The sequence below is a fragment of the Carassius gibelio genome, chromosome B4 (assembly GCF_023724105.1).
Source record: "Carassius gibelio isolate Cgi1373 ecotype wild population from Czech Republic chromosome B4, carGib1.2-hapl.c, whole genome shotgun sequence".
NCBI lineage: Eukaryota > Metazoa > Chordata > Actinopteri > Cypriniformes > Cyprinidae > Carassius > Carassius gibelio.
This window is the reverse complement of record NC_068399.1, coordinates 24,848,872-24,875,968: the sequence shown is the minus strand read 5'-3', so window position 1 is coordinate 24,875,968 and position 27,097 is coordinate 24,848,872. Positions and strand designations below refer to the sequence as shown.

General features: G+C 37.5%; 3 protein-coding genes and 1 long non-coding RNA gene across 4 annotated transcripts; 2 read left to right on the top strand and 2 right to left on the bottom strand.

Annotated features, from left to right (window-relative positions):
* The first annotated feature begins 617 nt into the window (after positions 1-617).
* Positions 618-6,131, top strand: si:ch211-214j24.15 (GTPase IMAP family member 8). Its single transcript, XM_052554891.1, has 5 exons — positions 618-751; positions 1,355-2,047; positions 2,323-3,030; positions 3,680-4,375; positions 4,977-6,131. Exons 1-5 carry the CDS (start codon positions 721-723, stop codon positions 5,813-5,815), a joined length of 2,967 nt encoding a protein of 988 aa, XP_052410851.1. The 5' UTR covers positions 618-720; the 3' UTR covers positions 5,816-6,131.
* On the bottom strand, positions 5,973-7,019 carry LOC127956727 (uncharacterized). Its single transcript, XR_008153625.1, has 2 exons — positions 6,891-7,019; positions 5,973-6,421 (listed from the first exon to the last, which is right to left on the bottom strand). It is a non-coding gene; the product is annotated as an uncharacterized LOC127956727 (long non-coding RNA).
* A 113-nt stretch (positions 7,020-7,132) lies between these two features.
* Positions 7,133-25,423, top strand: LOC127956726 (clathrin coat assembly protein AP180-like). Its single transcript, XM_052554894.1, has 25 exons — positions 7,133-7,850; positions 10,592-10,734; positions 10,842-10,917; positions 11,389-11,491; positions 11,797-11,890; positions 12,137-12,248; positions 12,343-12,449; positions 12,535-12,576; positions 13,486-13,547; positions 13,783-13,788; positions 13,890-13,902; positions 13,984-14,102; positions 14,201-14,277; positions 15,180-15,194; positions 16,680-16,778; positions 17,173-17,364; positions 18,003-18,077; positions 18,876-18,938; positions 20,614-20,733; positions 21,424-21,448; positions 21,557-21,623; positions 22,585-22,638; positions 22,716-22,799; positions 22,902-23,001; positions 23,517-25,423. Exons 1-24 carry the CDS (start codon positions 7,721-7,723, stop codon positions 22,986-22,988), a joined length of 1,965 nt encoding a protein of 654 aa, XP_052410854.1. The 5' UTR covers positions 7,133-7,720; the 3' UTR covers positions 22,989-23,001; positions 23,517-25,423.
* Positions 25,263-26,878, bottom strand: ccdc167 (coiled-coil domain containing 167). Its single transcript, XM_052554893.1, has 4 exons — positions 26,533-26,878; positions 26,182-26,276; positions 26,059-26,111; positions 25,263-25,789 (listed from the first exon to the last, which is right to left on the bottom strand). Exons 1-4 carry the CDS (start codon positions 26,581-26,583, stop codon positions 25,689-25,691), a joined length of 300 nt encoding a protein of 99 aa, XP_052410853.1. The 5' UTR covers positions 26,584-26,878; the 3' UTR covers positions 25,263-25,688.
* Between the last annotated feature and the right edge of the window lie 219 nt (positions 26,879-27,097).

Genomic DNA, 27,097 nt, shown 5'->3' with positions numbered 1-27,097 from the left:
CTTTCATAGACAAATAAAAAGTTTCATATTTCTCGTTTCAAGATTCTGGTCACTTCTTTTTTTGCTGCCTTTCCTGACCTCTTCACATGAATCTCTTCATTACTTCTGAGTTTTGTTGTTTTCCCTCAGCTGATTGATCTTTTGTCTCATGGGGTATATGATCAAGCTGCTTATCTGTGTTTTTCTGTTTGTATTGTATTTCCTCACTGATTTGAGGAGGATTTGCTGATTTGTGGTATTCGGGTTTAAGCTTTAACTGTTGTTATACCGACTGATGAACATTGCCCTTCTCTCTGTGATCAATTTCTGTTCAAACAATCACAAACAATGACAAAAATGTAACAATGACCATAAAGATAAAAACTCAGTTCTATTAGTAAATTCATGTTGATATCATGGCATTAACAATAACAAATTTAATAGTGACGTTACAATATATTTCATATTTCCTTTTCAATACCCTTTTAAATATTAATGGGGAATAGAAAAATGGGTTTTGAATAAACAATACTAAGCAAAACTTCAGAAGTATACGGCTCTGTTGTGTATGAGGGAGTGGCATTTTGGTGATTCACAGGTTTATTACAGTATAAACTTTGGACCCATGAAACAGGTTGACATTACACATTCCAAAACACACCAATGATTCACTCAGTTTTGTCCACTGGAAACATAACAAAAATAATACTCCTATGCATAAAAAAACCTGCATGACCCATCATGGCCTTAAAAGGAACTTCTCAGAATCAAAGTAAGTTATTTTATTTTATTATATTTATTCTGACACCTATCCTTAAAGATAAAAGCTATCATGTTAACTATAATAAATGGTTGTTGTTGCTGACGGAAACAGAGAGAGGTAATAAGGATTTAAGTTTGTTGAAAAATTAAACATTACAGAGTTTGGCAAAAGGTATATTACATAATTTCCTTTTATTTATTTTGATGGATGAATTCAAGTAAACTGGGACACATTTTGTCATTGAGATGACTGGGGGGGGGGGGGGGGGAATCAATTATCCCGAATTAACCTAATGTTCATATAATTAATGGTTCCAGGAGGGAGAATTAAACTTTACTGATTTAGTTAGGCTACATGACCCTTAGGCTACATTTTCTCACACTAAAGTGCCTTGTGTAACTTTTTTAGAAGTGATTCAGAAGTGTGAGTTAGCTGTAGGCCATATTTGCATGTGTAATTTTAGTTTATTTAACTCTGTCTCACAGTCTTGTCCTTTTATTGGATTATTAATCTGCTACTGCTTGAGGTAAAGAGCATATGTATTTTGGAAGATGCCATTACGTCTTCTGGTCTGAAATATAAAAAATGTATCAAACTTGTCTTTTAATCAAGGGAATGTGAAGCATCTGTTCGAGTTGCGGATCATCCTTCTTGGAGGTCAAAATTCTGGAAAGAACCTAGTAGGAAATGGTATCTTAAACCAAGAGGAGTTCTTCCTTCATGAAAGGACCACATGCCTGAAAAGAAAGGCGGAGGTACAAGGGAGAAGTGTGATAGTGGTGGATACACCAGGTTGGTGGTGTGACTTCTCAGCACAAGACACACCAGAGCTGGTCAGGAGGGAAATCAGACACAGCGTTTCCTTGTGTCACCCAGGGCCTCACGTCTTTCTTCTTGTGGTGAAAACAGACTCTGTGTTCATAGAAAAGAGAAGGAGAGCTGTAGAAGAGCATCTTGAACTCCTTGTTGGGGCAGTTTGGAATCACACTATAGTGCTGTTCACAAAGGGCAAAAATGCAGGAAATAAATCATTTGAGGATCATGTTCAGGCATCAGGTAAACCCCTCCAGTGGCTCCTGGAAAAGTGTAGTGGCAGGTTTCATGTTTTTGATACCATGGAAACATGCAATGCCACCCAAGTAATGGAACTAATGGGGAAAATTGATCAAATGTTGGCAGAAAATGAAAGATGCCATTTTGAAATTGATGTGAAGACTTTACAAGAGACAGAGGACAAGAAGAGGAAAGTGGAGCTTAAGGCTCATCAAAGACTGATGAATATACAGAAACAGAGATCTCTGAAGGGTGAGTTTTAAAATAAGGTATTACACTCTTAAAAACAAAATGTTTTTTACTGGCAATTATGGAAAAACATTTCCATTCCACAATAGGTAACTGTTAGTGAAAAAAAGATTCTTAAGGGAAAAAAAATGGTTCTTTTTAAGAAGGGTTCAGCTAAAGGTTTTTTTGGGGACCCAAAAACTGTAAACACTCTCTTTTGGAACCTTTGTTTTCAAAAGTGTAACATTTTATGCATTTTATTGTAAATCTCTATTATTCTGTTTTTTTCCTCCCCTCAGTGCACTCATCTCACCAAGAAAACATAAGACTCATCTTGCTTGGAGCTAAGGGCTCAGGGAAGAGCTCAACGGGAAACAGCGTTCTAGCCGCAGGAAGTGACCTAAGCTTTACAGTAAACAAGCGGACCACACAATGCATGAAGGAAACATTCACAGTGGCAGGAAGACAGGTAACAGTTGTAGACACACCTGGCTGGTGGATGAACTACTTTACCCAGGATTCTTCAGCTTTTGACAAAGAGGAAATAGTCAAGAGTGTGTACTTGTGTCCACCTGGTCCTCACGCTTTCCTTTTGGTGGTACGGGTGGACAGGTCATTCACAGAGACCTACAGGAGAGCCATTGAGGAGCACATAGAGCTCATTAGTAAGGACATTTGGAATCACTCTATAGTGCTGTTCACCTTTGGGGACTGGCTTAGCGACACAACTATAGAGCAGTATATTGAAAGCGAAGGTAAGGCCCTCCAGTGGCTCGTGGAGAGATGCAGAAACTGCTACCATGTGCTAAATAACAAGAGCCTTGGGAATAATTTCCAGATCACAGAGCTACTGGAGAAGATAGAGGAGATGACAGCAGGAAGCCACTTTGAAACAGATGAGAGTCGTTTTAAAGAGATGAAGAGAAAACAGCAAGTAGAGGAAGACAGTGCGAAGATCCGCCGTGAAAATGTGCTGAGACGAAAACAAAGCTTGAGAGCTTTTAAGAGTATGTCAAGAACCTTCCAGCATCATCCAATTAATTATACTGTGATACAAAATTTGATTTTGAATTGCCCCTTATCTCATTTTAAACCTTAAGACTCTCATTCATCTTTGAAACAAAATAATATATATTTTAAAGAAACCTGGGTGGTTTCTGTCCTTTCACTGAAAGTCTATGCAACCAAAGTTTTGAAGATCCAAAAAGATCATAAAGGCTTTGTAAAATGAATACATGTAATAAAATAAAGTCTAAATCAAATTTGTTCACTATAATGTACATATCTTGGACTTGGATATTAACAGGATTAAAAATGCTCAATTCATACGGACTAGGCCAGTGCCCAACCATGTTCCTGGAGATCTACTTTCCTGCAAAGTTCAGCTCCAACCCTGATCAAACACAGCTTAATCAGCTAATTGAGATCTTCAGGAGCACTTGATAATTACATGCAGGTCTGCTGAAGCAGTGTTGGAACTGAACTCTGCAGGTAGGTACATCTCCAGGAACAGGGACAGAAACAACTCAAGTTTCACAAAAAGTATATTTTGAAGATAAACCAAAATATTGCCAGTTTGGAATGACATGTGGGTGACTAAATGATGACATTGTTCCATGAACAATCTCTATAAGAGTTTTTTCTTTCTCTTTAAAGATAAAGCACAGTTGCCATCAGTTATAAGAGTATTTCTTCTGGGCAGTAGACACTCTGGTAAGACATCTTCTGCAAATTGCATTTTGGGTAATGATGGACAGGAGGCTGACAACCAAAACCTCATGAGAGGTACTGTTATACTCAATGAGACAAAAGTTGAGGTCATGGACACACCAGGCTGGACAACTGAGTGTCCATATATTGCAGAGTTCAGAGGGCAACTTCTCCATGACTGGGTTTCTGGTTCAGACAGAGGGATTGGCATCCTCCTGTTGGTTGTGAATGCCAGTTCATCATTTACACTAAAGAACCTGAAAGCAGCTGAGTACCATCTGTGTACTCTGGGAGGGAAAGCATGGAGCAGCACTGTTGTGTTGTTCACACATGGAGATTGGCTCGGTGATGTCAATGTGGAGCAGTATATTGAAAGTGAAGGAGATGCACTTCAGACATTGGTGGAGAAATGTGGAAATAGATATCTGGTTTTCAACAATAAGATTAAAGACAATGGCACTCAGGTCACAGAATTGATGCAGAAGATAGAGGAGATGATGTTGGAACAAATATTAAATAACGCAAAAAATCTAGGGAATATCCAGCGACCTTTGGTAAATGACAAATTCAAGTTTGGTGGGAAGGTACAGATTGGGGAAATGCAAAAGACACCTCTTAGAAGCTCTACAAACATTCATCATGGTAAGTTGTTATATTTTCACCATTAGTTATTTTACTATAGAAGCTTGTTTCCACCATGCAGTTCATGTCTCAAAATTTGTACTTTATTATTTTTTTCTCAGAATTTTAAGCTTTTCTCTCAGTTCACACTATTTTAACTCACAATTGCAATCACAATTTTTATATCTCACAGTTTTGACTTTATGACTCGCAATTGCAATTGCGAATCTATATCTCACAATTTTGACTTTTTTCCCCTCACATATCCAAGTTTATATTTTGCAAATTTGAGTTACACTCAATGTACAATTCATGCTTCTGAAGGAAATGTAAATTTAATACATTTATAATAGTAGAATAAATTGCTTAATACAATAAATGTCTGTACAGTAGAGAGAGTACAGTAGAGGTGCAGCTTTCAGAAGATTTTCTTGTAAATTAAAAAGTAATGTATTATATTAATCTTTATTTGGAAGAAAGTAATCTGGTTAAGTAACTTTCCTTACTTGTAATGTGTTACCATTAACACTGCTTGATTAGGTGTAAAGGTTTATGTTTTTGCTTGATTTTGGTACTGAATGTTGGCATTGATACTGGATGTTTATTACTCTTTTCTTAATAGGTGATACTGACATTCAAGGAGAGCATCAAATGATTGAGATCTCTGAACATTTGCTCCCATCTACATCCAGTTATCCAAAAATTACCACCACAGACTCCAGCCTTACACCAAGAGAAATTCAAGCAGTGTCCTGCAGGAGTTTCCAATTATTAAATAGGACCTCATTACCCAGAAACGTTCATCAAAGACTAGTAGTGGGGCTCAACACCTCTGAATGGTTTCACCCAAATGAACCATGGAGAGGTGTGAGTAGGACAGATGGGCCTGAAACAGGTTCTCTTGCTGCATTTAGTGTTTCTACAACAGAACAGCCAATGAATGTGCAACGATTATTCAGGAACGAATCACAGGGCGAAAGGTTTTGGGGGCCAACTCTTCTAAATTACCACAGGAATACACCTTACACATCTCAAACTGCAAAAGAAAAAGCCTTTATGGGTTTTATCCAATCAGAGGACCTGCAGAACCTAATTGACCAATGGGGTGACAGTAACATTGAGGAGCTGGAGGCATTCATAGATTCTTATTTTGAGATGGTGTGGCAGGAGGCTATAAATGAGCCTAATTGCAGCAGCATGACTCCAATCAACTCTGAAGGTTTAGGCATCACTGAGAACGATCAGGGACATCTGGCGTCAATTGACAGAAAACTGTCAAAGCTTGACATCCTGGAGGGAGTGCAAAGAGACTTGCAGGAGCTGAAGCAAACAACCAAGCACTTACGTAAAATATTTCAGGAACTGAAGGACAGGACTAAAGAGACACACGACCCCACCCGATCCTCTGAAGTAACTGCGTCAGCAGAAAGTGAGGAAACAGGTCGATCAGATGAAAAGTGAATGCCTTTTCAGTACTGAAATGGCAAAAATAGAAAATGTATTAGTCAAGTTGGGTCACGACTAAAACTTCACCATTTAAAGTGTAACAAGATGGTGCATTTTTCTCTCTGACAGAAAAAGAATGCAAAATAAAATGTAAACAAATACGAGTATATCCTTTCATTCTAAATATTTTTATACATCTGGTATCACACAATTCTCATTCATGATCTGGAATTCTCTTTAACAGCAAGCAGACACTGTCATAAGTTCTGATGACAGAAAAAAATATATTTTATATCATAAATCTAGAAGAAGACCATAACATTTATATGAAAGGCTGTAAATCTTGTGTTGTACCAATTAAATTTGGCATTTGATGTAAGGCTTTACTTAACTGACATAATATCACATTAAAGCATTTATTACAAAAGTCACAAAGTTCTGCATTTGACAGACAGTGTGTGATGTCTCATTTGTGGCTGCACACTCTGTTTATAATCACTGGGACCACCTCGGTCACCTGCATTAACTCCAGTTTTCCACAAGCAAGATGCCTTTCCCCTGGGCCTTCTGACACATGATGCAGGCACATGAATGATAGTGCAAGAATAAAATCTGAAAAATCTGAAGAAGGAAAAGCCACTGTTAGAATTTACAAACATTGTTTTGCTAGTAAATAGGTATACAAGACAAACTTTATAAGGGCTAAACTGTTTATTGTAGCAGTTTAAACGTAAAAATAAAAATATACATCTATAAGCAAAAGAAATGAATAGTTTTGAATTGCCACCTAGTGGTCGAATGATTAAGCTGCTGTTTTCACATTCAGTCTCTAGATGTTTATAGTTTGACATTCAGTGGATCATGCTATTGCATATAAGCATACATAACCGCAAGGATAAATATAGCCTAGTTTTTATGTAGCCTATTCACAGAGCACATAAAAAAGCAGCAAACGTTTAAAAATGTAATGTAAATGTAATTCTGAGATTAACTTAAAGATCATGAAGACTTGTTCACAATCACATTACATGATCATCTGACTGTCGTATATTCACGCAATATCACTGAAAGCTCGTGACAGAAAATCTACCTCTGCAGACAGGTGAACCGTGAACGCGCACAGAACCTTGAGCGTGACAGCGCCGCTTCCCTTTAAAAAGGCCGGTATGCGTCACCTGACCAGGTCCACCGACAAGGAAGGAACGTAACGTGCATTACCAGAAAAATAAGCAAATAAAATAGCCAAGATCTACACGTTATAACACTGAAACGTGAAAACATACTTGTCTTCAAACTCCCGCCCTTGTGACGGCTGGAAAGAGACACGTCATCATCATCATCATCATCATCCGACCGGACGCGAAGGCTGCGAACGAATGTTACCGAGGCTCCGGAATCCTGAATAGCTTTATAGTAACGTTAGAGGATTTATCAACGGAGCGTTTCTAGAACTCGTTTTTAGGTGTTTATTTAATTAATTACGTCTCAAAAAGAACCAGTTAATCGCAAAACGCTCTGTTAGTTTCGGTTAGATGTTTTTTTTAATGCATATGATAATCAAAGGTGACGGTTTAACGTATTAATTTGATTATTTATTTCCCGCGAGAGCCAGGAATCAGCTCATCGTAGTGCGTTACGTAATATAGGCATTATCCAGGGTGCTGAAACCAACCCATGCTAGACGCCTACTAGGGAGTTTTTTTTAAAAAGGATTCAATTGAGAATATATATTTTGTGCTTTTAAATACTCAAATTCATTCGCTCCGGTTGGAAACAGAAACGAGGAATTGACATTGTCAGTTTCTAGAGAGCCACCTTGGATTCCGTCTCTTTTTTTTGTCGGCGAATATCATATGCATTTCGGCTGTCCTTCACCCTTAAGTTGATTCTTGAGGTGATTGTCGACGCTACCGGGAGAAAATGTCGGGACAGACTCTGACGGATCGCATCGCCGCGGCGCAGTATCAGCTCACAGGATCCGAAGTGGCTCGTGCCGTTTGCAAAGCCACCACGCACGAGGTGATGGCGCCCAAGAAGAAGCACCTGGATTGTAAGTCAGACATTGTGCATGCACCCTCGTTCCTAAGACCTGGCGCTGTCCAGTTCAGCACCACAGCTCAATGTGAAACTGTGTTTACCGTGCAATTAAAATTGCTCTCTGCATTATGCATGGTTTGCACTCAGTGATGTTGTTTGCTACCAGTTGACATTCTTGTAAATGGAAAACCTGCCTTTTTAGGGTGCATTTTATATAATTAGCTTTGTGTAAAAAGTTGATTGAAGGCAAATTGACAGCATAGAACACACCACGAAGTGTCTTTATGTGGGTGGTTTGTCACAAGCTGAGAAGACAGAAGGAAATCAACTGCATTTAGACAGGACAGAGAGGCTACAAAGCATCTTCATGTCTGCCTCGAGATCTGTGTCCTGCAGGAGAAGGGCTTCTGAATTATAAATCGATTAGCCAAAGCATGCATGTATTATTTACGAAGCCAAAGGTGAGGACACACTTGTATGCAGGCAGTGGAATCAAAAGCCTTGTGTGTGTGAATTTTAGCAATCCGTTCATCAGGGAATCATACAAGATGCTTAAGATGTTTCCTGATATCACAGCCCACTTTAGGCTCTTCTGAAATCTATTCAGTCTTGGCACAGTTTAGCACCTGTGGAAAGATGCATTGTTCATTGCACAGAAACAAACTAATTTTACTTTAGGAGTGTCAGGTGTTTATGACAAGGAAATGTGTTTGATGAATTGAATTTTTTTTATTTTTTATTTATTTTTTGTTAAATTGGAAGGCGTGTTAGTGAGGTTGTCATGGAAAATGAAGTAGATTATTGGGGAAGGGGGAGGAGTGAGTGACATCATGATGACATGCTATCAGTTTGCACAAGAGGGTCTTCATTGGATGTTGATTCACGAGGCAACACCCAAGATGTAGATGAGTTTATCAGAACAGATTTGGAGAAATTTAGCATTATATCACCTGCTCACTAAGGGATCCTCTGCAGTAAATGTCCAAATAGCTGATAAAAACTTCATAATAATCCACACCACTCCAGTATACCAATTAACATCCTTATGAAGTAAAAATCTGCATGTTTGTAAGAAATGAATCCACCATTAAGGCATTTTGACCTCATACCATTGCTTTTGGCTAAAATAAAATTCCTCTATCCATAATATTGCTGTCTTCAGTGAACAGGTTGAATTGTATGAATCAGGAGAGAAGTAAGCAGATAAAGTTTACAAATGAAAACAGTCAAAAACTGTTTTGATGTGAGAGGCAAAAAGGGGATGGACTTTTTCACTGGAGGAATTGTTGTTTTCATAATTTGTCCAGAAGTGATGGTTTGGAGTTAAAATGCCTTAATGATGGATTTGTCTCTTACAAATATGCAGATTTTCATTTCACAAAATGTTAATTGATGGGCATTTTACATTTTAACTTTTGCAGGGTGTTAGGCTTTTCTGTCAGTGTTGTTGTAAATATGAATTATTAACAGTAAAATGTGCTTCTTAGAGTTGATTTAAATGTTAGTGAAATATTGTCTGTTTAGATTAATTTTCTGTATTACATTTGGCTGGATTGTTAAGTATTATGTTGCATGACTGGATCATATACAGTAGAAATGAGACCCAAGTAGCCGTTTAGTCATGTGCTCACATTAATGTGGCCTAGCAGATGTCTGTGTGTGTGTGTGTTTGCAATGTGTCTGTATTAACACTGCCTGTAATCCAGTCACATGAAGCACGGCGTCTTGAGCATTCCATAATCCCAGTGAACAGCACCTGCTCACATTTTTTTATGACTGATATATGTACAGGGACTGCTGTGCCATACTTCAATATATTATGAGATTATATTGCAACGTATTGCACTAGTGTTGACACACCTTTCGGAGTGTGTTTTAATCTGAACTATTCTTGGCTTCTTAACTCCACTGCAGTGTGTTCTGAAGCAGCCATATTTGCACTCCATGCTGCACTCCAAATTAAAATGAAGAAAAAAATTATAATATTTTGAATACAGAAAATGAATCCTGTTTTTAGACTATTGAGATTTTTTTGCATTGTTTTCATGACAATTAAACACATTTTCCACCAAATTTCCCAATGCTGATTTCAGTTTTAAAAATCATTTAATTACAGTATTGAGAAATCTGATGATAATCACCATTGAGAATAATGACTTCTTTGCTTTATGCTTAAAAAAAGTATTAAAATGTAAAATTTGTAAAATGCAGCCTGGAGATGTTTTCATGTTTTATTCATTTTTCGGTTCTGTTTCTTTGGTCCCATTTGATTGTAAACTGATATTGTGTCAGAAACAAAGTAAATCTTACAGTTGTATCTTGTGTGTAGTTGATTTCTGGAAGGAGCTTTATATAGACCTGTCAAGTGTGATTACCTTCACACTTCATATTTAGTGTGTTTCTAAATGTTAAATTTCTACAGAATCTGGAAAACTAGATTTTCATGACACACATTTGATTTCCTGATATTGTGTTTAAAAAGTAAATATTTATCAAAAATGTATTTCCTTTTTTCCCTCATGCATTCCACTGCATGCAGTATGTTGTTATGTGCAAGAAAAATATTGTTGTTTATCATCTCTGGCTGTTTCTTGCTTCCATAATGCAATTGCGGATATGAATTTTCCCCTTGAGAATCTTTCTGCTGGTTCAATAATCATAAAGCTCTCAAAGCCCTTCATCTACATTTCGGTGCATAGTGCTGTAGTGGTAAATGTGTTTTGTGTGTGTGTGTGTGTGTGCGTGCGTGTGCAGATCTGATCTCAACCACCAATGAGACAAACGTGAACATCCCCCAGATGGCTGACACACTATTCGAAAGAGCCACTAATGCCAGCTGGGTGGTTGTGTTCAAAGCTCTAACCACGACCCACCACATCTGCATCTACGGCAATGAGGTGAGGTGCCACTTGATGATTAAACTTCTCCTTTAAGTCAAACTGTTAATATTAGATCTCACAGACACTGAATACTAAAATGCTGTGTCTTTTTTAAATCCCTGCAGAGATTCATCCAGTATTTGGCCTCAAGGACTTCCCTGTTCAATCTCAGCAACTTTATTGACAAAACAGGCTCCCATGGTGAGTTTCTGTACATTTGTGTGTGAGTTAAAGGGATGAAGACACAAAAATTAAATTAAATTTGATGTAAAATAGTTCACCCCAAAATTTAAATTTGATGAAAATGTATTTACTCATCTTCAGGCTGTCCAAGATGTATTTGAGTTTGTTTCTTCATGGGAAGAGATATGGAGAATCTTAACATTGCATCACTGGATCACCAATTGATCCTCTGCAGTGAATGGGTGTCATCAGAATGAAAGTCCAAACAGCTAATAAAACATAATAATGAGCATGTGAAGTAATGCTACATTTCTACAAATCTGTCCTGATGAAGAAACAAACTCATCTACATCTCGGATATCCTGAGGGTGAGTTAAAAAAAATTGGGTAAACTGTTCCTTTAATTATTAAGATGTTTAGCATGTCTATACAAGTAAATGGTTTCATTCGAAGGCTGCTTAGTGCTGTTTTTCCTTTTCTGTCTACAAGGCTATGACATGTCTACATTCATCAGACGATATGCACGGTACTTAAATGAGAAGGCGTATGCTTACCGTGCGATGGCCTTCGACTTCACTCGAGTTAAGAAAGGGTAGGTCGATGGATTCTCAGAATAGAAAGATACATTGGCAACATTTATACACTAGTTACTCCAAGTAAATAAATAATATGTCTGAGTGCATTTTAAATAGCATGGTGTTTTTTTTTTTTTTTTGCCTGAAGGTTAGAAACGCTTCAGAATTTATTCCCAGAGCTGTTACACTTTCAGAACACAAAGGAAATGTCATCTTGAAGTTAGAGAAAATGAAAGGATGGTTTCTCAGTATTCACAAACTAACTAACTAAGCAATCAGTCTTAAGTAGTGTGTGTGTGTGTGTGTGTGTGTGTTTGTGTAGAGCTGAAGGAGTGATGAGGACTATGGCTCCTGACAAGCTTTTGAAGGCTATGCCTGCCCTTCAGACTCAAGTGGACACACTGCTGGAGTTTGACGTGAGTAACATCTCCCACAACATCTGAGACTGAAGTTGAACGTCTGAGATTGAGCATTCTAGGTTTAGGATTAATGATTGTGGTTTCACCACTGATTTTGTTCTTTCTCTGGTTGTATTTATTTCAATGTGCTTTATCATTATTTGGTCAGGAACAGAAGATCCAACTCTATTTTATTGTTCAAATTACTGTTATAAATACTCCTTCTTGTCTTGTACTCTGTCCCTCCCCCATCTTTTTTCTCAGGTTCATCCTAAAGACTTGAATAATGGTATCATAAATGCAGCATTCCTGCTTCTCTTTAAGGATCTGATAAAACTCTTCGCCTCCTACAATGACGGCATCATCAATTTATTAGGTATGGGATAACTTATTTTTGATCTCAACTACATCACATCAATACATTTTAATATATTTTAATATATTAAAATGGTCTTTTTTTAATTATACAGAGAAATATTTCAAAATGAAAAAGTCTGAGTGCAAGGATTCTCTGGACATTTATAAGAAATTTCTCACTCGGGTGACCAAAATTGCAGAGTTCATGAAAATTGCTGAGGTAAGGCCAGAAGCAGAGATGTTTTCAAGTCAAATATTTGGATAGAATGTCAGTTCACTGTATTTTTACTGTGTTTCTGTTGCAGCAAGTAGGAGTGGATAAGAATGACATCCCTGACATCTCTTATGTAAGTCCGCCACTTGAAACAAACATTTGTTCATTCATGTTGGTATGTCACTAGCTCTTAATTAATATCAGAATCAGATCAAGTATTTATTTCTTGATGTCAATGGCTTCTAAAACATTATAGCATGGGAAGAGTCTAACAACCTTTTAAAATAATTAAGTAAATCCTTCCTAACCAAGAGTCATTATCCCAACGCCTTCCCATGGGGATTCCCAGTGCTTGCACCCCCGCGTAGTTGCAGACCTGGCAGATTCAGACAGTGAAGACTGTCCCTTTAAAGACTGCCGCAATGAAGAGCCGGTAACCATGGCGACTGATATGGGATGCAATATGCATCTCAGTGTTTTGCTTTTACCTGCTTGTATAGAAGCCCCTCCTGACTGGGCTAGTAACTAAACACTAGTTTTTAACATATGCTGTTACTGGAAGTTTTGAAGCAATGATAAGAACTAACTCTTCTGTGGAGCTGCTTTATAGATGAAATCAAAGAATATTGCAACATTAACACTGCTATTTCCCTGCTTTAAGCTGCTTTTTAAGCATTAAGAAACTGTATTGTATGAAGTGACGCCATGCAAGTGACTTTTTTTACTTGAACTTCTCTCTAAGACTAAGAGGTCACATCATAATTAGCCTTTTGTTCAGAAGCTGAGAAAAGCAATTCACTGAAGTCCAGTTCTGTCCCACAGTTTGTGCTTTGAGCTGTTTTTGCGGTGCTGTGTGGTTTGGGTAAAGATTTTCACCAGGTTTTGATGTGGTGTTTTATTGTTTGAATTTGCTGTGGAGATTTCATAATCAAAAATGCCCTAATGCCATGATTTTTGTACTGTCTTTACACTGCTTTCCTTTTCTCATCACATGCGTGTGTGTGTGTGTGTGTGTGTGTGTATTTTATTCTGCTGTCCTCAGGCTCCTACCAGTATTCTGGAGTCTCTCGAGGCACATATGAACAGTCTAGAGGGCAAGAAAGGGTACGAGATCCCTGAACTCATTCTAAATCACTGTAAATGTCAGAGGGGAAGTAACTCTGCACTTGTAAAACAAATGTTGCATGATAAATTTGATAGTGAAACTTGAGAAAGGCACATTACCATGGCTTGTCTCTGCAGTTATTATACTGTAAGTCTCTTTGAATAATAAATATAAAGCTTATAAATATTAATCCTAATTTATGTTCTTTTCCTCCTCCCACAATGGTTTGTTCAGGGAAGGGTGAGTATGTTTTAAGTCTCAAACATTTTCATCCGTCATATTGATTTTAAATTAAATCATCTGTTAACTTCTATCTCATTGTCTCTGCTTGTGTTCTTCAGGTCACCCACAAAAGTAAGTGGTAATTTTTATGGTTTTATTTTTTATAGATATCACACACATGTGCTCAGTATGTTGCTCTGTGTTATGTTTTAGGGCTCACCCACCAATAACGTGTCTCCAACCTCCACTCCCGCCAAATCAGCCGCTGCCGTCCCCACTTTAGAGCCGCCGCGTGCTGAGGCCACGCCTGCTGCTGCTGAAACTGCTACTGAGTGAGTGACTTCACTTCCTGTCTCATTAAATACTAATTAGAATGACAGATAATATCTGAATGTGCAGCTTTCATAAGTGTTTGTCTGTCTCACCATAGTTCTCTGCTGGATCTGGACCCGTTGTCTTCCTCTGGACCTTCTACAGGAGCATCAGCTGCCCCCACGTCTTGGGGAGGTACAATCCAATCACTTACACACTTTGCAGCTCGAACCAGCATTGTTATTGTTATCTAAAGATAGAACTAATAAACATTTTAGTTAATTAAGCTTAAAAAATAAAAATAAATATTCAGAAAACGTAAACTAAATGTAAATGTAAAAAATGGACATATTAAAATTACTAACTGACAACCAAAACTGAAATGAAACCAAACTGCTAAGAAAAATAAATTAAAAATATTTAGAAATATTTTTAACAAACAAAAATTTATAAAAATGACAAAAAATACAAATAAATACAATTGTAATTAAGTAAAAACAAATGTAAATAAAAAACACATTTAAAATATGAATAAAAACTAGAGTAATATATAAATAATACTAAAATAGCATTGGCTCAAATCTGTGAATTTCTAGGCCAAACCCAACTCAACCCAAAAACTCTAATTAAAAAAATGGCTTTGCCTGGCCTGGTTTGGACTCAAAGATGTTGGAGTAAATGTGCCAGCATGCTCAAAGTGGGTTACTTTAAAATGAAACCATAAAATATTTATAAAAATAATTTATCTTATGAACATGAAACAGCATTCACAACCTATTTCACTTCCATAATGTGACATATTTTAAAGTGAAGTGGGTCATCCAGCAGGAAAAAAAAGTACTAGATTTATCTGTCTGATTAAATAATAAAAGTAGTCTCAATGACATCAGCCATAAAGAAAACTGCATTACAATTAGGTAAAAATTATGATTACATTTGCAATAATATGCACCAGTAAATAATTGACAGTTTTATAAAAGTATATTCGATCTATTTTAATTTCAAATTGATCCATTACAAAATCAAACCCAAAGTAATGTGAAAAACTGACCTGGAATATATTTTTCTTTCTCGGTCATGGGCTTCTGTCACATCAGATCTGCTGGGCTCAGGTAAGTGCTGTTGACCTTTCATTTTATGTTAAATAAGCATTTTCATCTAATTTGATGTGTTAAATGTCTCATTCACTTTATTAAACATTTTAAACATTTTTATAGTTAATCTGGAGAATTGATATTAGAGTATGACAAACCTAGTCTCCTAAAGCCCATTTAACATCTATGTGTCAATCCCTTAGTCTTTGCTCAGTAGAATCTCTTTCTGTCTCTCCTTTGCTTTTACCCTCTTTTTTGGTTCCTTTCCTGGTTATCTGTTGATTTACATTGTGGTTATATTGGTCCGCTGGGGGCGTGGCTATGCAGAAATAGGCTCCCTTACAACAGAAACTCTTCTTCCTGACCCAACCCCTGCAGTAGACTCCAGCTCCTCAGCCACGCCCACCACCACAGCCGCTGAGGCAGCTGTTTCTTTGGCTCCTCCTCCTCCTTCCGCTGCCGGGGCTTCCTCCGGCTCAGCGGATCTCCTCGGAGGTCAGTAGTGAGGTTTCTTCCTTATGAAGAATTTTCTGGGGGAAAAGGCTGTGCCACATTCTGAAACAGAGGAAGAAAATCAAAGATTAAATCGGAATAACAATTTGTGCTTCATTTGTGAAGTCTGTGGTCACCACTGCTCCTTCATTTGTGTCCATAGTAGAAATCTAGAGCTGCTCATCTCCCTTTCTACTTTTTATTTTCCATGCTACACTTCTGCAGTTTACATTTGACATTCATTGTTCATTTAACATACACTGAATGAATTTGTATCATTGGATTATTAGTTTTAAATTTAGCAACTACAAATAGGTTTAAAGTCAAATTGAAACTTGACCCATTTTATTTTATGTTCCTAGAGTAAAATGGGTTTGTGTTTCATATATCATTATAACTATTATTCGTAAAAGTGTGCAAGACATAAGCTGTGTACTAATTCAGGGGCTGCATCCTAAGAGGGACCACCAATATGTTTACCTTGGTCCGTTTATGTACATAATAAAAGCGTAAACTGTCTTTAAAATCGCATTTTGGTAAGGTCCACATTTTAACCACTTTAAAGTGTTACATTTGTGACATTAGATAATCGAGCAAGTTGAAACTCAATGCTTATTTAAGTGTAGCTCTCTTTAAATAAATAATCCTGTCATCCACAGCACAAAAAAGAATCTTGGAATAGTCTGTGGATCCATCATGGCCTGAGAAAAAAGAAGGGCGGATTTCTAAGAGCACATTTATAGAAGCCTACGAAGTGACAGTCTTCGCCACACTGCTATGGCACATTTAGTCTTGGCATGCAGCATTTGAGGGATGTAGCCCATGAATTGGGATAAAGCTTTAGTTTTAAATAGTTTAAATGCAAAACATCTTTTTATTCGAACTCTGCATGAAATGAAACTATTGTATCTCTCTCTTTCTCTACGCTATCTACTATTTCTACTTCTCCCTTTCCTCCTTTTCTTTGGATATTATACCCCAACCCTTTGGCTATGATGCACGCTACTTCAGATGTGTTTGCGGCCCCTGCGGCTGAAACCGCTGCTGCTGCAGAAGGTGGGGCTGCAGCAACCACGCCCACTCCTGCTGCCGACAGCAATGCACCAACCGGTGGGTGACAACGGTTCACGTGCATATATGTCTATGTGAGAATGTCAGTGTGCTTGCTTCTGAATGTTTCCTTTACCGGTCTGAAGGACCTCACAGAGCCTCTTATGCTGGCTCTAATCCTAATGAAGCCTCCTCTGGTCAGTGTTGAGTTTTCTGGATTGGCATCGGTGTTGCCATGGAGATTGTTATCTGTGTTGCTAGGGCGATAGTCTTTGAACACTGAAGTTGAAGCCACAAGCAGATGTCGACTTGTTAAATGTGCAACAAAACCCTCTCCAACTTCCACTTTCTTTTTTATTCTTCCTTCTCTGAAATTTCATCCATAGGACAACTTTATATCAGTCTTTCAGAGCCTGGAAGATGTTTTTAAATGCTCATCCTCTTCTCCCGGTAGATCCCTTCACTCCAGCGGCTGGTTCTGCTGATAACTCCCATCAGTTGGACCTGTTCTCCATGCAGCCAGTAGTTGACAGTAACTCTCTCTTTAGCTCAGTGGCACCCAACACCGTCCAGGCGTCTCTCTCCACAACCACCAGCACTGTAGCCCCCGCTGCTTCCCCAGCCCCGACGATAGACCTGTTTGCTGGTAAACCTCCTTAGGCTAGAGATTTGGCAAGACAACTTTATTAAAATCTGGATCTTTTCCTTTCCTGTTGTTTTTCAGCAAGTGCTTTTATGGGAAGGTCCACCCATTGACAATTATGTCATGATTTACTACCCATACTCATGTTGTATCAAACTTTTAGGACTTTCCTTGTATGACTGTGAAATATAAAAGATGCTGCTCTGAAAAGTGTTGGCAACCAAAGTTTCAGTACCCATTGACTTCCATGATATGCAGAAAAAATGGAAGTCAGTGGGATCCGGAGCTGTTTGCTTATCAGCATTTTTCAATATATCTTACTTTTATGTTCTGCAGGAGACAGAAATGCATGCAGGAACAACATGAGGCTGTTAATGATGACAAGTTTTCCTTTTTGGGTACCTTAAAAGGGAACAGTTAAAACTTTTTGAATAAAGTGTTTGCACTTTAAAGAAGATACTTGTTCCAGTGTTAGCATAAATTCACATTTGCATGTGGTTAGCCATGGTAATGGAACTTTTATAAGGTATCTTCAAGTTTGGTTTATTTGGTCTTTTTTATTCTATATTTTCATTTGTTTGGTTTGTGTTGTGTATTAATATTATTTATGTTTATGTCTATAAATGTTGTCTTGTTTTTAGGCTTTTTTGATCCCATGCCAGACTCATCTGTTTCCAAAACAGACCCAAACCCCAGTCTAGACCTGTTTTCAGCAGGTACATGCTCCATCCACTCATACCCTGCCTCACTTGGGCTTTGTTTAGTTTTTTTGTCTATTCTGTCCTTGACTGCTCAAGGTGAGCCAAATATGCTTCTCTCCCTGGGAAGCCTAAAGGAATTGTCCAACCGATAAACTGATTCCTCTTAGTCTCTTAGGCCTTCACTGACCTCTTAATTATTCCAAATCTTTCCCTCTATGTTTCTTTTGAAACATCTCCAAGACCCATAAGTTATATTATCCCCACTTATAAACCCTTCTATTTTCTCACAAACCTGTCTTCATCTAGAAGTAAACAGACTCTGGTTTTGACCTAAAACTAATGCATTTATGGGTGTTGCTTTACATAGTTGCATAGTTACTCTTCAAATAATGGATGTAGACCAAGCAGGACATTAGGTGTCATCTAAACCCGTTCCTGTGCTCCAGATGTGTTTCGTCCTCCTGCCGCTCCTCTATCGGCCCCCATGAGCTGGCCAGACAGCGGAGCAAATCTGGACCTGTTTGGGGGTTGGTAACTTCCCAGTGTACATGCTGGGGGTTTGATTTGCATGTCTTGACCAGATGCTTGCTGTGGATTCTGTTAAAAGCTGATGGTTGATGGACCAGGAGGTTTCTGAACTGACCAGTCAAAAGACATTAATTAGGCGTTGGTGTGTGCTCTTGTGCGAGTTTGTTTCCATTTCCGACTTTTATTTATGTTTGATAACACTTTCTCTCTCTGGGGTTATTTCTCAGAGTAATGGCTTTGGCTCACTTTAAACTTTTTTACCCTCATGCTGCGTGGATGGATCAGAATCTGCAGGTGCTGGAGAGGCCAAACCAGCCGCAGCAGCTGCTGGAGGAGATCTGATGTCAGGTACATCCCCTGCAGCGTTCATGTCATTTTCATTGCACTCTCAAAACAAAAAGTACATCCTTTTTTACCATACTTACCACTAATTGGGTACATTAAAGTAACATGTTAGTACCTTTTGAAAGCTTTGGTACCTTTTTTTTGAGAGTGTACAAAGAGCCAAATTTTTTTCTGGTGTTCAAAACAGTCATGGTTACAATCATCATAGTCCATGATAGTCCATAGTCCATCAGAAAAATAAAACATGTTTACAGCCTGGTTCAAAAAATTCTTTTGGGTCTGTATAGCTAATTTTTTCCCTTCATGACAACTGTGGGTTTTTTTTTTTCTTAATTTTTTTTATAGCTCATCCGTTTAAATTATATTAAGCCTGAAAGTTCTGCATAATTAAGGGCATGGCTACTTGAGTGACAGGTGGATTGCCGCTGCTGTCACCGCCAATGAGCTAGGTGGGCATGGTTTCAGCAAGCAGCTCCTGCCTTTTTGCCCATTTTCTATCTTACGTTGTGCGGTGACATGTTACCAAGATTGCGACGGCCGCCTCCGCCCACTTTTGGCTCCAAAAACGCTCTTTGGAAACCTATGGGTGTTTCACGGACACTACGTCCATGTTTTGATACAGTCTATGGTCTGTATGGTTCTGTGATGGTATTGATGTGTTGAGATGAGATCAGTTTTGTTTCCATCTGTTTCTCTCATTCATCTCTGCTCTACATGGACTGAGAAAGTCTCACAATGCCTTGCTGCTTAATTCTGTTCTCTTTTCTCTCATTCACTCTCACTCTTTTGTGCTCATCTGGTCTGTTTCTTCCGCTTCTTCATGCTGATCATGTTCTTCTTCCATTTCTCCTTCCAATGTTTCAAATTCCTCTCTATCATTTTTTTTTACCTTCATTTTCCCCTCTCTTTCCCTTCATCTGGCTCTTGGGTCATTGCTTGCTTCCTGTGCTACTGGTGAGTTCTGATGCTCCTACACCAGCTGCAATCCCACAGTACATTGCTGCATTGCAGAATAGGGCAATTCAACTGAAAGACTGCTAGCCAAGCTATGAATATAACAAGATGGGTAGATGGATGAATGGACGTTTGAATGCTTTACAAAGGTCTCTAGAGTGACATTCTGTGCAACAACATGTAGAAACTAATAGTAGAAAAGTACATTATCCGAATATTGTTGCCTTTAAACTTGTTTCACAGCATATGCGTAAGCAGTAGCACGTATTCATTTCAGTCCCTATATTAAAAGGTTATAGGATTCACACTGCACATGTAAGCACTGCAGACTATTTTTGCTGAACTTAGTGTCCTAAATTTAGCAGAAAATATGTTGAAAATGCACTAGTGAAGTAAATTACTCACCCTTTGTTTCATGAAAAAAGACGCCTGAAAGACGCTTGAAATCTTTTAGTATTATTATTGTGTTCTGCTTATCCGTGCTGTGTGAAACAAGTTTTATACTTTAAATGATGATAGTATTATGTTGAAATTAATGTTTAATGGCTTTGTGTGACTGTAGTTGATGATAGCACTCAGCTCTTTCTTACTGCTCTCATTTTTTAGATTTTTCTTGCCATAGAGATATGCAATGTATAACGGTTGTTAATGTTCAGTTAAGCTCCCTTTTGTTACTCAAAATCAAGCTCACTATGTTCCTCTTACTCTTCATTCCCCTCTAAAGCTTTTGATGGATTGGGTGATGTGCTCATGCCAGCTATGGCTCCACAGGCAGCAGGGGCCACCTCACCGGTCAAACCCATGGGAGGAGATCTGGACTCAGCTATGGCCAACATGACCAGCAGTACGTTCTCATCTACTTTTCACCTGGTGAACTCCAAAATCATACAGTCTCAACATTAAAGTTTCCGGTAACACTTTCTATGAAGCCTGTATTTATAATACATTAAGGCATTATAATGAATTCATAAGGCATTATAAAAAATCTTATAATATGTTGTATCATCTCATGAATATTCATAAGAACAGTTTTAATATATTATAATATTTACTTATTCGTGGTTATAACTTTTAAGAGTATGATGATTTATAACACAATGAACACGTTGCATCAGCTTTTACAATGGATTATACTGTACTTCTCATAGTTATAATGTATTTTAAGTCTCATATCTTGGCACTTTCCTGATGCTACTTAAAGCAGCCAAAGACCACTTATAAGTAGTAATAATAAAACACGTTTAAGAACCTTTATTTTAAAGAGTATAGCCAAATAGAAGTTACAATACTTCTAAAACTAAAAATGTAACTTCTTTACTAGAATCTGTGGTTCCATGAAGAACGTTTAACATCCATGGAATCTTTAAATTCCACAAAATGTTCTTTATAGTGGAAAAGGTTCTTTAGATCATTAAGAAAAAAAAATCTTTTTAGAACTGTTGACTAAAAGATTCTTTGGGGAAAAAAAATTAATTGTTCTTCATGACATCATAGCAAAATGTAAAATTATATATTTCTGTGTCTGTGCTTGCAGATTTGGCAGTGGGGAACCAGAAACCGTAAGCTACAGCAACTTCCTTCTCTCTATTTCACCATATTTTCTTGCCCTCTTCAAATAAATATTTTTGTACCTGTTCCTTTTCTATTTCTATCTCTCTCCCTCTCAGGGGTGAAGCAGCTGGAGGGGCGAACTGGCAAGCGCAGGTACCCACCCCTAGCTGGGGCGTTACCATGGTAAATGTTGTGTTGTTCTGTAGATGTGGGGTGGAGTCGCATGGCTTTGAGCAGCATGGCGTAGAGCCAAACACAAGCGTCCTTTTCTCCCCGCCTCTCTCTGGGCTCCTATCAGTTAAATCAACAGGAATAAAGAGGCAGAACTAATTGAAATATTGTTGAAATATTGAAAAATCTGATAATTACATACTTTAAAAAGATGTTTAAAACTTTGAATTCATAAAATCTATAATCTTAATTTTACTTGCATTTGTGTGCATTGTGAACAAAAGTCAAATTTACTTGAATATCACTAATCAAAATGCATACTGCATCAAAACTATAGATCCCCACACATTACATGTGGGGTAATAACAACACTGTGTCCACAAATGTAGAATTAGTTCCAATAACTTATTAAATTGTGGCTACATTGAATTAATTAATTCACAAATTTTAATTAAATCAAATGAGAGAATGAATTAGTGCAACTTGGTTACGGTTTACTAAAAAGGAGAGAACAAATTCTTAATTTGTGGCCACAGTAAATATATTTTTGTCTACAAATTGTTTTGTTTGCTATACATGACATGACATACAGCCAAGTATGGTGCTCCATACTCTGAATTGGTGCTCTGCATTTATCCCATCCAAAGTGCACACACACAGCAGTAATTAGTAATCACACCGTAAACACACACCCGGAGCAGTGGGCAGCCATTTAAGCTTCAGACCTATTTGGCTTGACAGCCGGTTCCTTCTCTATTTCTTTTCTTTTTATACTGCTAAACATGTAAGCATGCACATGCCTCATAAAACATTCAAACTCACAGTTACATCAGACCGTTGACCACCATCCCAGGTGTGTGTGCAGGTTCCCTCCTGTGTGTCTGTATGCCATAGAGTCGTTTTGTTCAGGTGTTGTCCTGTTCTGTGTGGTTTGGTGCTAACCTCCCTACCCCCATCCCTCCGACCCACTTAGAATTCCCCTCTAGGGGTCTGTCCTGTCATGGGATCCCCGTCAACGTTTGGCATGGTAAGATTGTGTGTTTATGTGTATGTGCATGTGTGCAGGCACATGTGTCTCTTACTGTGTCTCTGTGTTACTCACAGCCTGGTGCAGGAGCTGCTCCCATGATGCCTGGCTCACCGATGATGAGACCACAGTTTCCCGCACCAGGAGCCCCTGGACAACCGGTATTTTAGACATACATGCATTTGAATTTACTGATATAGTCATTTAGACAAGAATGTTTTGTCTGTAAAAACACTTACACATTCTTGATTCTTGCTCTTCAGATGTCTCCAGGAATGGCCCAGAGTCCCAGGAAGCCTCCCCCTCCTAAAGACCCTCTCGCTGACCTCAATATCAAAGACTTCATGTAGATGAGCAGCTGGTGTAAGTTTCACTACAGCTAGAGCAGATGTGCAATTTGACGACAGGATACACAATGAGACACAAGCTAAAATACATTTTCATCTGATGCATCTATTTTTAAACAAAGCATTTACACAAGGCTGTAACCACCAGGGGAAGACAGTCCAATTTGTATTTAATCAATATTCAGTATGTCAAAGCTATATATCTGTTATAGCTATAAAACTATATGTCTGTACAGTCAGTCAAGATTTGGCACTTCTCATACACACACCACACACATGTATGTATATATATATATATATATATATATATATATATATATATATATATATATATATATGTGTGTGTGTGTGTGTGTGTGTGTGTGTGTGTGTGTGTCTGTGTATGTGTACTGTAAATAAAATCCTATTTCAGTCTTTTTACTTAAACATTTCAATGTTACTTGCCATTATTTTCTAATAAGTTGGGCAATGTACTAGCATGTTTTTTCCAGTGTATAATACTAAAATCTCTTTCTTCTTTCTCTATTGCAGTTGTCACACTTATTGTGCAGCCCTGATGAATCAGACGTGTGTATTCTCTCTTCCATTCATCACATTCAGGGACTCCAGTCCCTCCTTTTATCCCTTTCCCTTCCCTGTCTGTTTTTGTAGCACAAACCGTGAACGTGAATAAGTATGTGTGTGTACATGTGTTTGTATTTCAATGTTCTCAGTTACTTCAGATATATATATATATATATATATAAATTTAAAAAAGTACTATGAAACATGAGAATGGCAGATGCATTCTTGAATGTGCCTCTGCAGGTCTCTTGATAGATGTGCATTCATTTTTCCTGGCTCGCTTTCAGTGGGTAATCAAATCAAAAGTGTGACGTTTTCTGTGGAAAATGTTTTTTTTTTTTGCTGTGGTTAATATCACTGGGCCGGTCTTTGTCATCATCAGTCGAGTATGAGTCATCTTTTGACCATGGAAGAACTTCTGAGGGAACAACATTAACGTATTGAGCGTAATGATAGTGTCTCACACACTGTTTGATTTTTATCAATGCCCTGATTTGATTTTTTTTCGTATCTATGAATTGTGAGTTACATGCAAAATGTGGCTATTTGATGAAAATACATATGCATTTTAAAATATTTTAATAGACAGATTGTTTTGAATATCCTTAGTCTTTATTTTGAGATAAAAATGCTGAATATATTTTAGCTATGTCAGAAGTTTACTTTGCATACTACATGACTAGTTAGTAATCCCATTTATCCCATTTGGCACAAGACACAAGGCACTGAGCTGAGTCCTGCTAGTATGTACAGTGTAATATCGCAGCAAGTAGATCCTCTGTTGTGTAAAGGGGACGCCGGTTAGCCAAATCAGATTCTATCAGGAGCAAGTTAACCTACATCTTAATCAACATATCAGGAATAGTTCGACCAAAAATTACAATTTGCTCAAAATGTTCTCACCCTTGGATCATCCAAGATGTAGATTTGTTTGTTTCCTCATCAGAACATATTTGGAGTAATGTAGCATTACATCACTTGATCAATTATGGATGCTCTGCAGTGAATGGGTGCCATCAGAATGAGAGTCCAAACAGCTGATAAAAACACCACAATAATCCACACCACTTCAGGCCATCAGTTAATGTGAAGACAAAACCAAGGACCAAATCCATCATTAAGATGGATTTAACTTCAAAATGTCAAAATATTAGTCTTCCATTTATAAAATTGCTTTCTCTAGTGAAAGTCATCTCATCTGAATCAGGAGAGAAATATGCATATATGAAACAGTTCTAAACAAATGTGTTAGTGTGTTTTAATGTGGGAGGACAACAGGAGATGGACCTTTTCATTGGAGGAAGCTTTATTTTGGATTATGGACTATTTTGGCTTGGTTTAAAGTTAAAACTCCTGGATCATGGATTTTTTAATTTCACAAGAAAAAATATTAATGTAATAATGTATTGGAGTGGTGTGGATTATTGTGATGTTTTTATCAGCTGTTTGGACTCAATCTGATGGAACCTATTCACTGCAGAGGATGGTGAGGAAGTGAAGTAATGCTACATTTCTCCAAATCTGTTCAAATGAAGAAACAAACTCATCTTCATATTTGATGGCCTCAAATTTTTTTTATATTTTTCAATTTACTCTTTCTTTAAAATAGGACTGAATATACCTGGCTGCCTTGTGTTTTGTTGTATTGCAAGTGAGTGTGTTAACAATTCTATTTGCTACAAGTATCACGGATATAAAAGGGACGAATGGCAGTTTCGTGGAACAGTATTGCATTTTATTGATGTCTGTTTTTTATTTTAACTGAACATTTTGTTGATAAATTTTATTTTTGGATGGAATAACACCCTCTGCCCCTCCCACCTTTGTGCATGTTAGTCTCGTTGAAATGCAATAAACAGTGATCTGGAGAGAAACATCATTTGGTCATTATTGGGTAAAGTGTTTCACAATGAGGATCATATAAACATACATAATCCCAATTCCGTGTCTCTCTCTGATAAACAAGCATCTAATGTGTCTTTGGCAAACATGGCAAACTAACTATGCATAGAGGTAATGCAACATGTGGCCAAAATGAAGACAAATTCATAACCTCTGAACAAACCAGTGTTGCCAAATGATGAACACTGATGGGTATGAATGGATATCAGACTCCCCAAATCTCATTCTCTGATAGTGTTATATAAACGCGTAGTAGAAAAGAGCACTGATGGCTAACAGAGCGACAGACAGGATCATGTTCTTCCTGTTTTCTCCTCTCAGCACCTGCAGTTCCTTTTCTGAAGAATATAAAAGATACTATCAGATAAAACTGCTCTTCCAGCAATTTTCTCTAACAAGTAATGCAATGCATCAAGAAATTACAAATTTGGTCATCATTTTGCATGCTTCATAACAACTTTAGGAAAATAAGAGTATTTTAAGTAAAAAAAAAAAAAAATCCATAAATTCATACACTGGGTATTCAGTGATTTTTAAATTTGATGACCAATGCACTTAATTTTCATGTATTTTTGCACCCTCCAACCATTCCATAATACTGACTCACCATATTTCTGTATTCTTTCATTCAATATGATCATCTCATCTTCTAGGGCCAGCCTGTAAGTACATAAAAAGACTCGTTTGCTGTGTTTCTGTATTAGGTTATGGGGCAAAATGTTATAATCACCTGTCGTTGTCTGAGAGCTGCTCTTTCCTCTGTCTGAATTCTGCTCTCTCCAGGCTGTTTTTACAGTGCAATTTGCGCTCTTCAGTGCGGTCAATCTAATAATAATAAAAATAAATAAATAAAACAGAACAACTCTTGAAGATCAGATTTCATTAGATACATCGATATTAAAGCAGACAATTTCATGAATTATTTTTCAGAATAGCACAACGACATAACTTTTTTATTTTATGTGTGTGTGTGTGTGATTTTATTTTTCAGGAACGTTAAACTAAAAGGTAACGTTATCTGTTAACTGTTTTATACACATAATATGGCATACAATCTCATATTTATTAAAATGCCACTCACCTCGCTTGCCACACTTATTTTCTCTTTCTTCGAGGTTCTTGATTTACTCATTTTGTAGGGTCTGAGGCTTTTACTTGAGGAGAAATCATGGGAATAGGAGACACTTCCGTACACGTCACGAATGCTTCACTCACTCTGTTGCTCGTCGCGCTCAGTCTATGGTGAGTTCGACTGCCTCCTGCTGGAGGAGCGGTGACGTTTCATATTAGACACAGCGTCATGTAGTCACACATTCGATGAATAGTTTTTATGAAAAAACATTCCGTTAATGGCAGCATTGAAATTACTATCACTACAAAATTTGAATTATTATTACTATAAAAAAATACTTTGGTATTTATTAAGCTTATATTTGTACTGTAATACTGAAAATTGACTGATTTTGTTTTACCATTGATTTTTATGTACCTTTATTTGCACTGTAATGCTGTAAATTGACAGCATTTGTACTGATACAGCATTTGTACCCAAAATCTGAATACATTAATGAATAAAAATATTTTTTTAAATAGAGAAATTATCTACATTTGTACTGTAATTCTGAAAATGATCCTGTCACTTGATT

Bases quoted from the DNA above. Each gene is read 5' to 3' on its own strand.
- LOC127956726 (XM_052554894.1), top strand. From the start codon at position 7,721: ATGTCGGGACAGACTCTGACGGATCGCATCGCCGCGGCGCAGTATCAG. The intron at 10,918-11,388 runs GTGAGTTTCTGT...TCTGTCTACAAG, and splicing joins TGACAAAACAGGCTCCCATG to GCTATGACATGTCTACATTC. The intron at 18,078-18,875 runs GTACATGCTCCA...TGGATGGATCAG, and splicing joins TCTAGACCTGTTTTCAGCAG to AATCTGCAGGTGCTGGAGAG.
- si:ch211-214j24.15 (XM_052554891.1), top strand. From the start codon at position 721: ATGGCCTTAAAAGGAACTTCTCAGAATCAAA. The intron at 752-1,354 runs GTAAGTTATTTT...CTTTTAATCAAG, and splicing joins AGGAACTTCTCAGAATCAAA to GGAATGTGAAGCATCTGTTC. The intron at 4,376-4,976 runs GTAAGTTGTTAT...TTTTCTTAATAG, and splicing joins CTCTACAAACATTCATCATG to GTGATACTGACATTCAAGGA.
- ccdc167 (XM_052554893.1), bottom strand. From the start codon at position 26,583: ATGAGTAAATCAAGAACCTCGAAGAAAGAGAAAATAAGTGTGGCAAGC. The intron at 26,112-26,181 runs GTGATTATAACA...ATGTACTTACAG, and splicing joins CAGCTCTCAGACAACGACAG to GCTGGCCCTAGAAGATGAGA. The intron at 25,790-26,058 runs GTGAGTCAGTAT...TATATTCTTCAG, and splicing joins TGAAAGAATACAGAAATATG to AAAAGGAACTGCAGGTGCTG.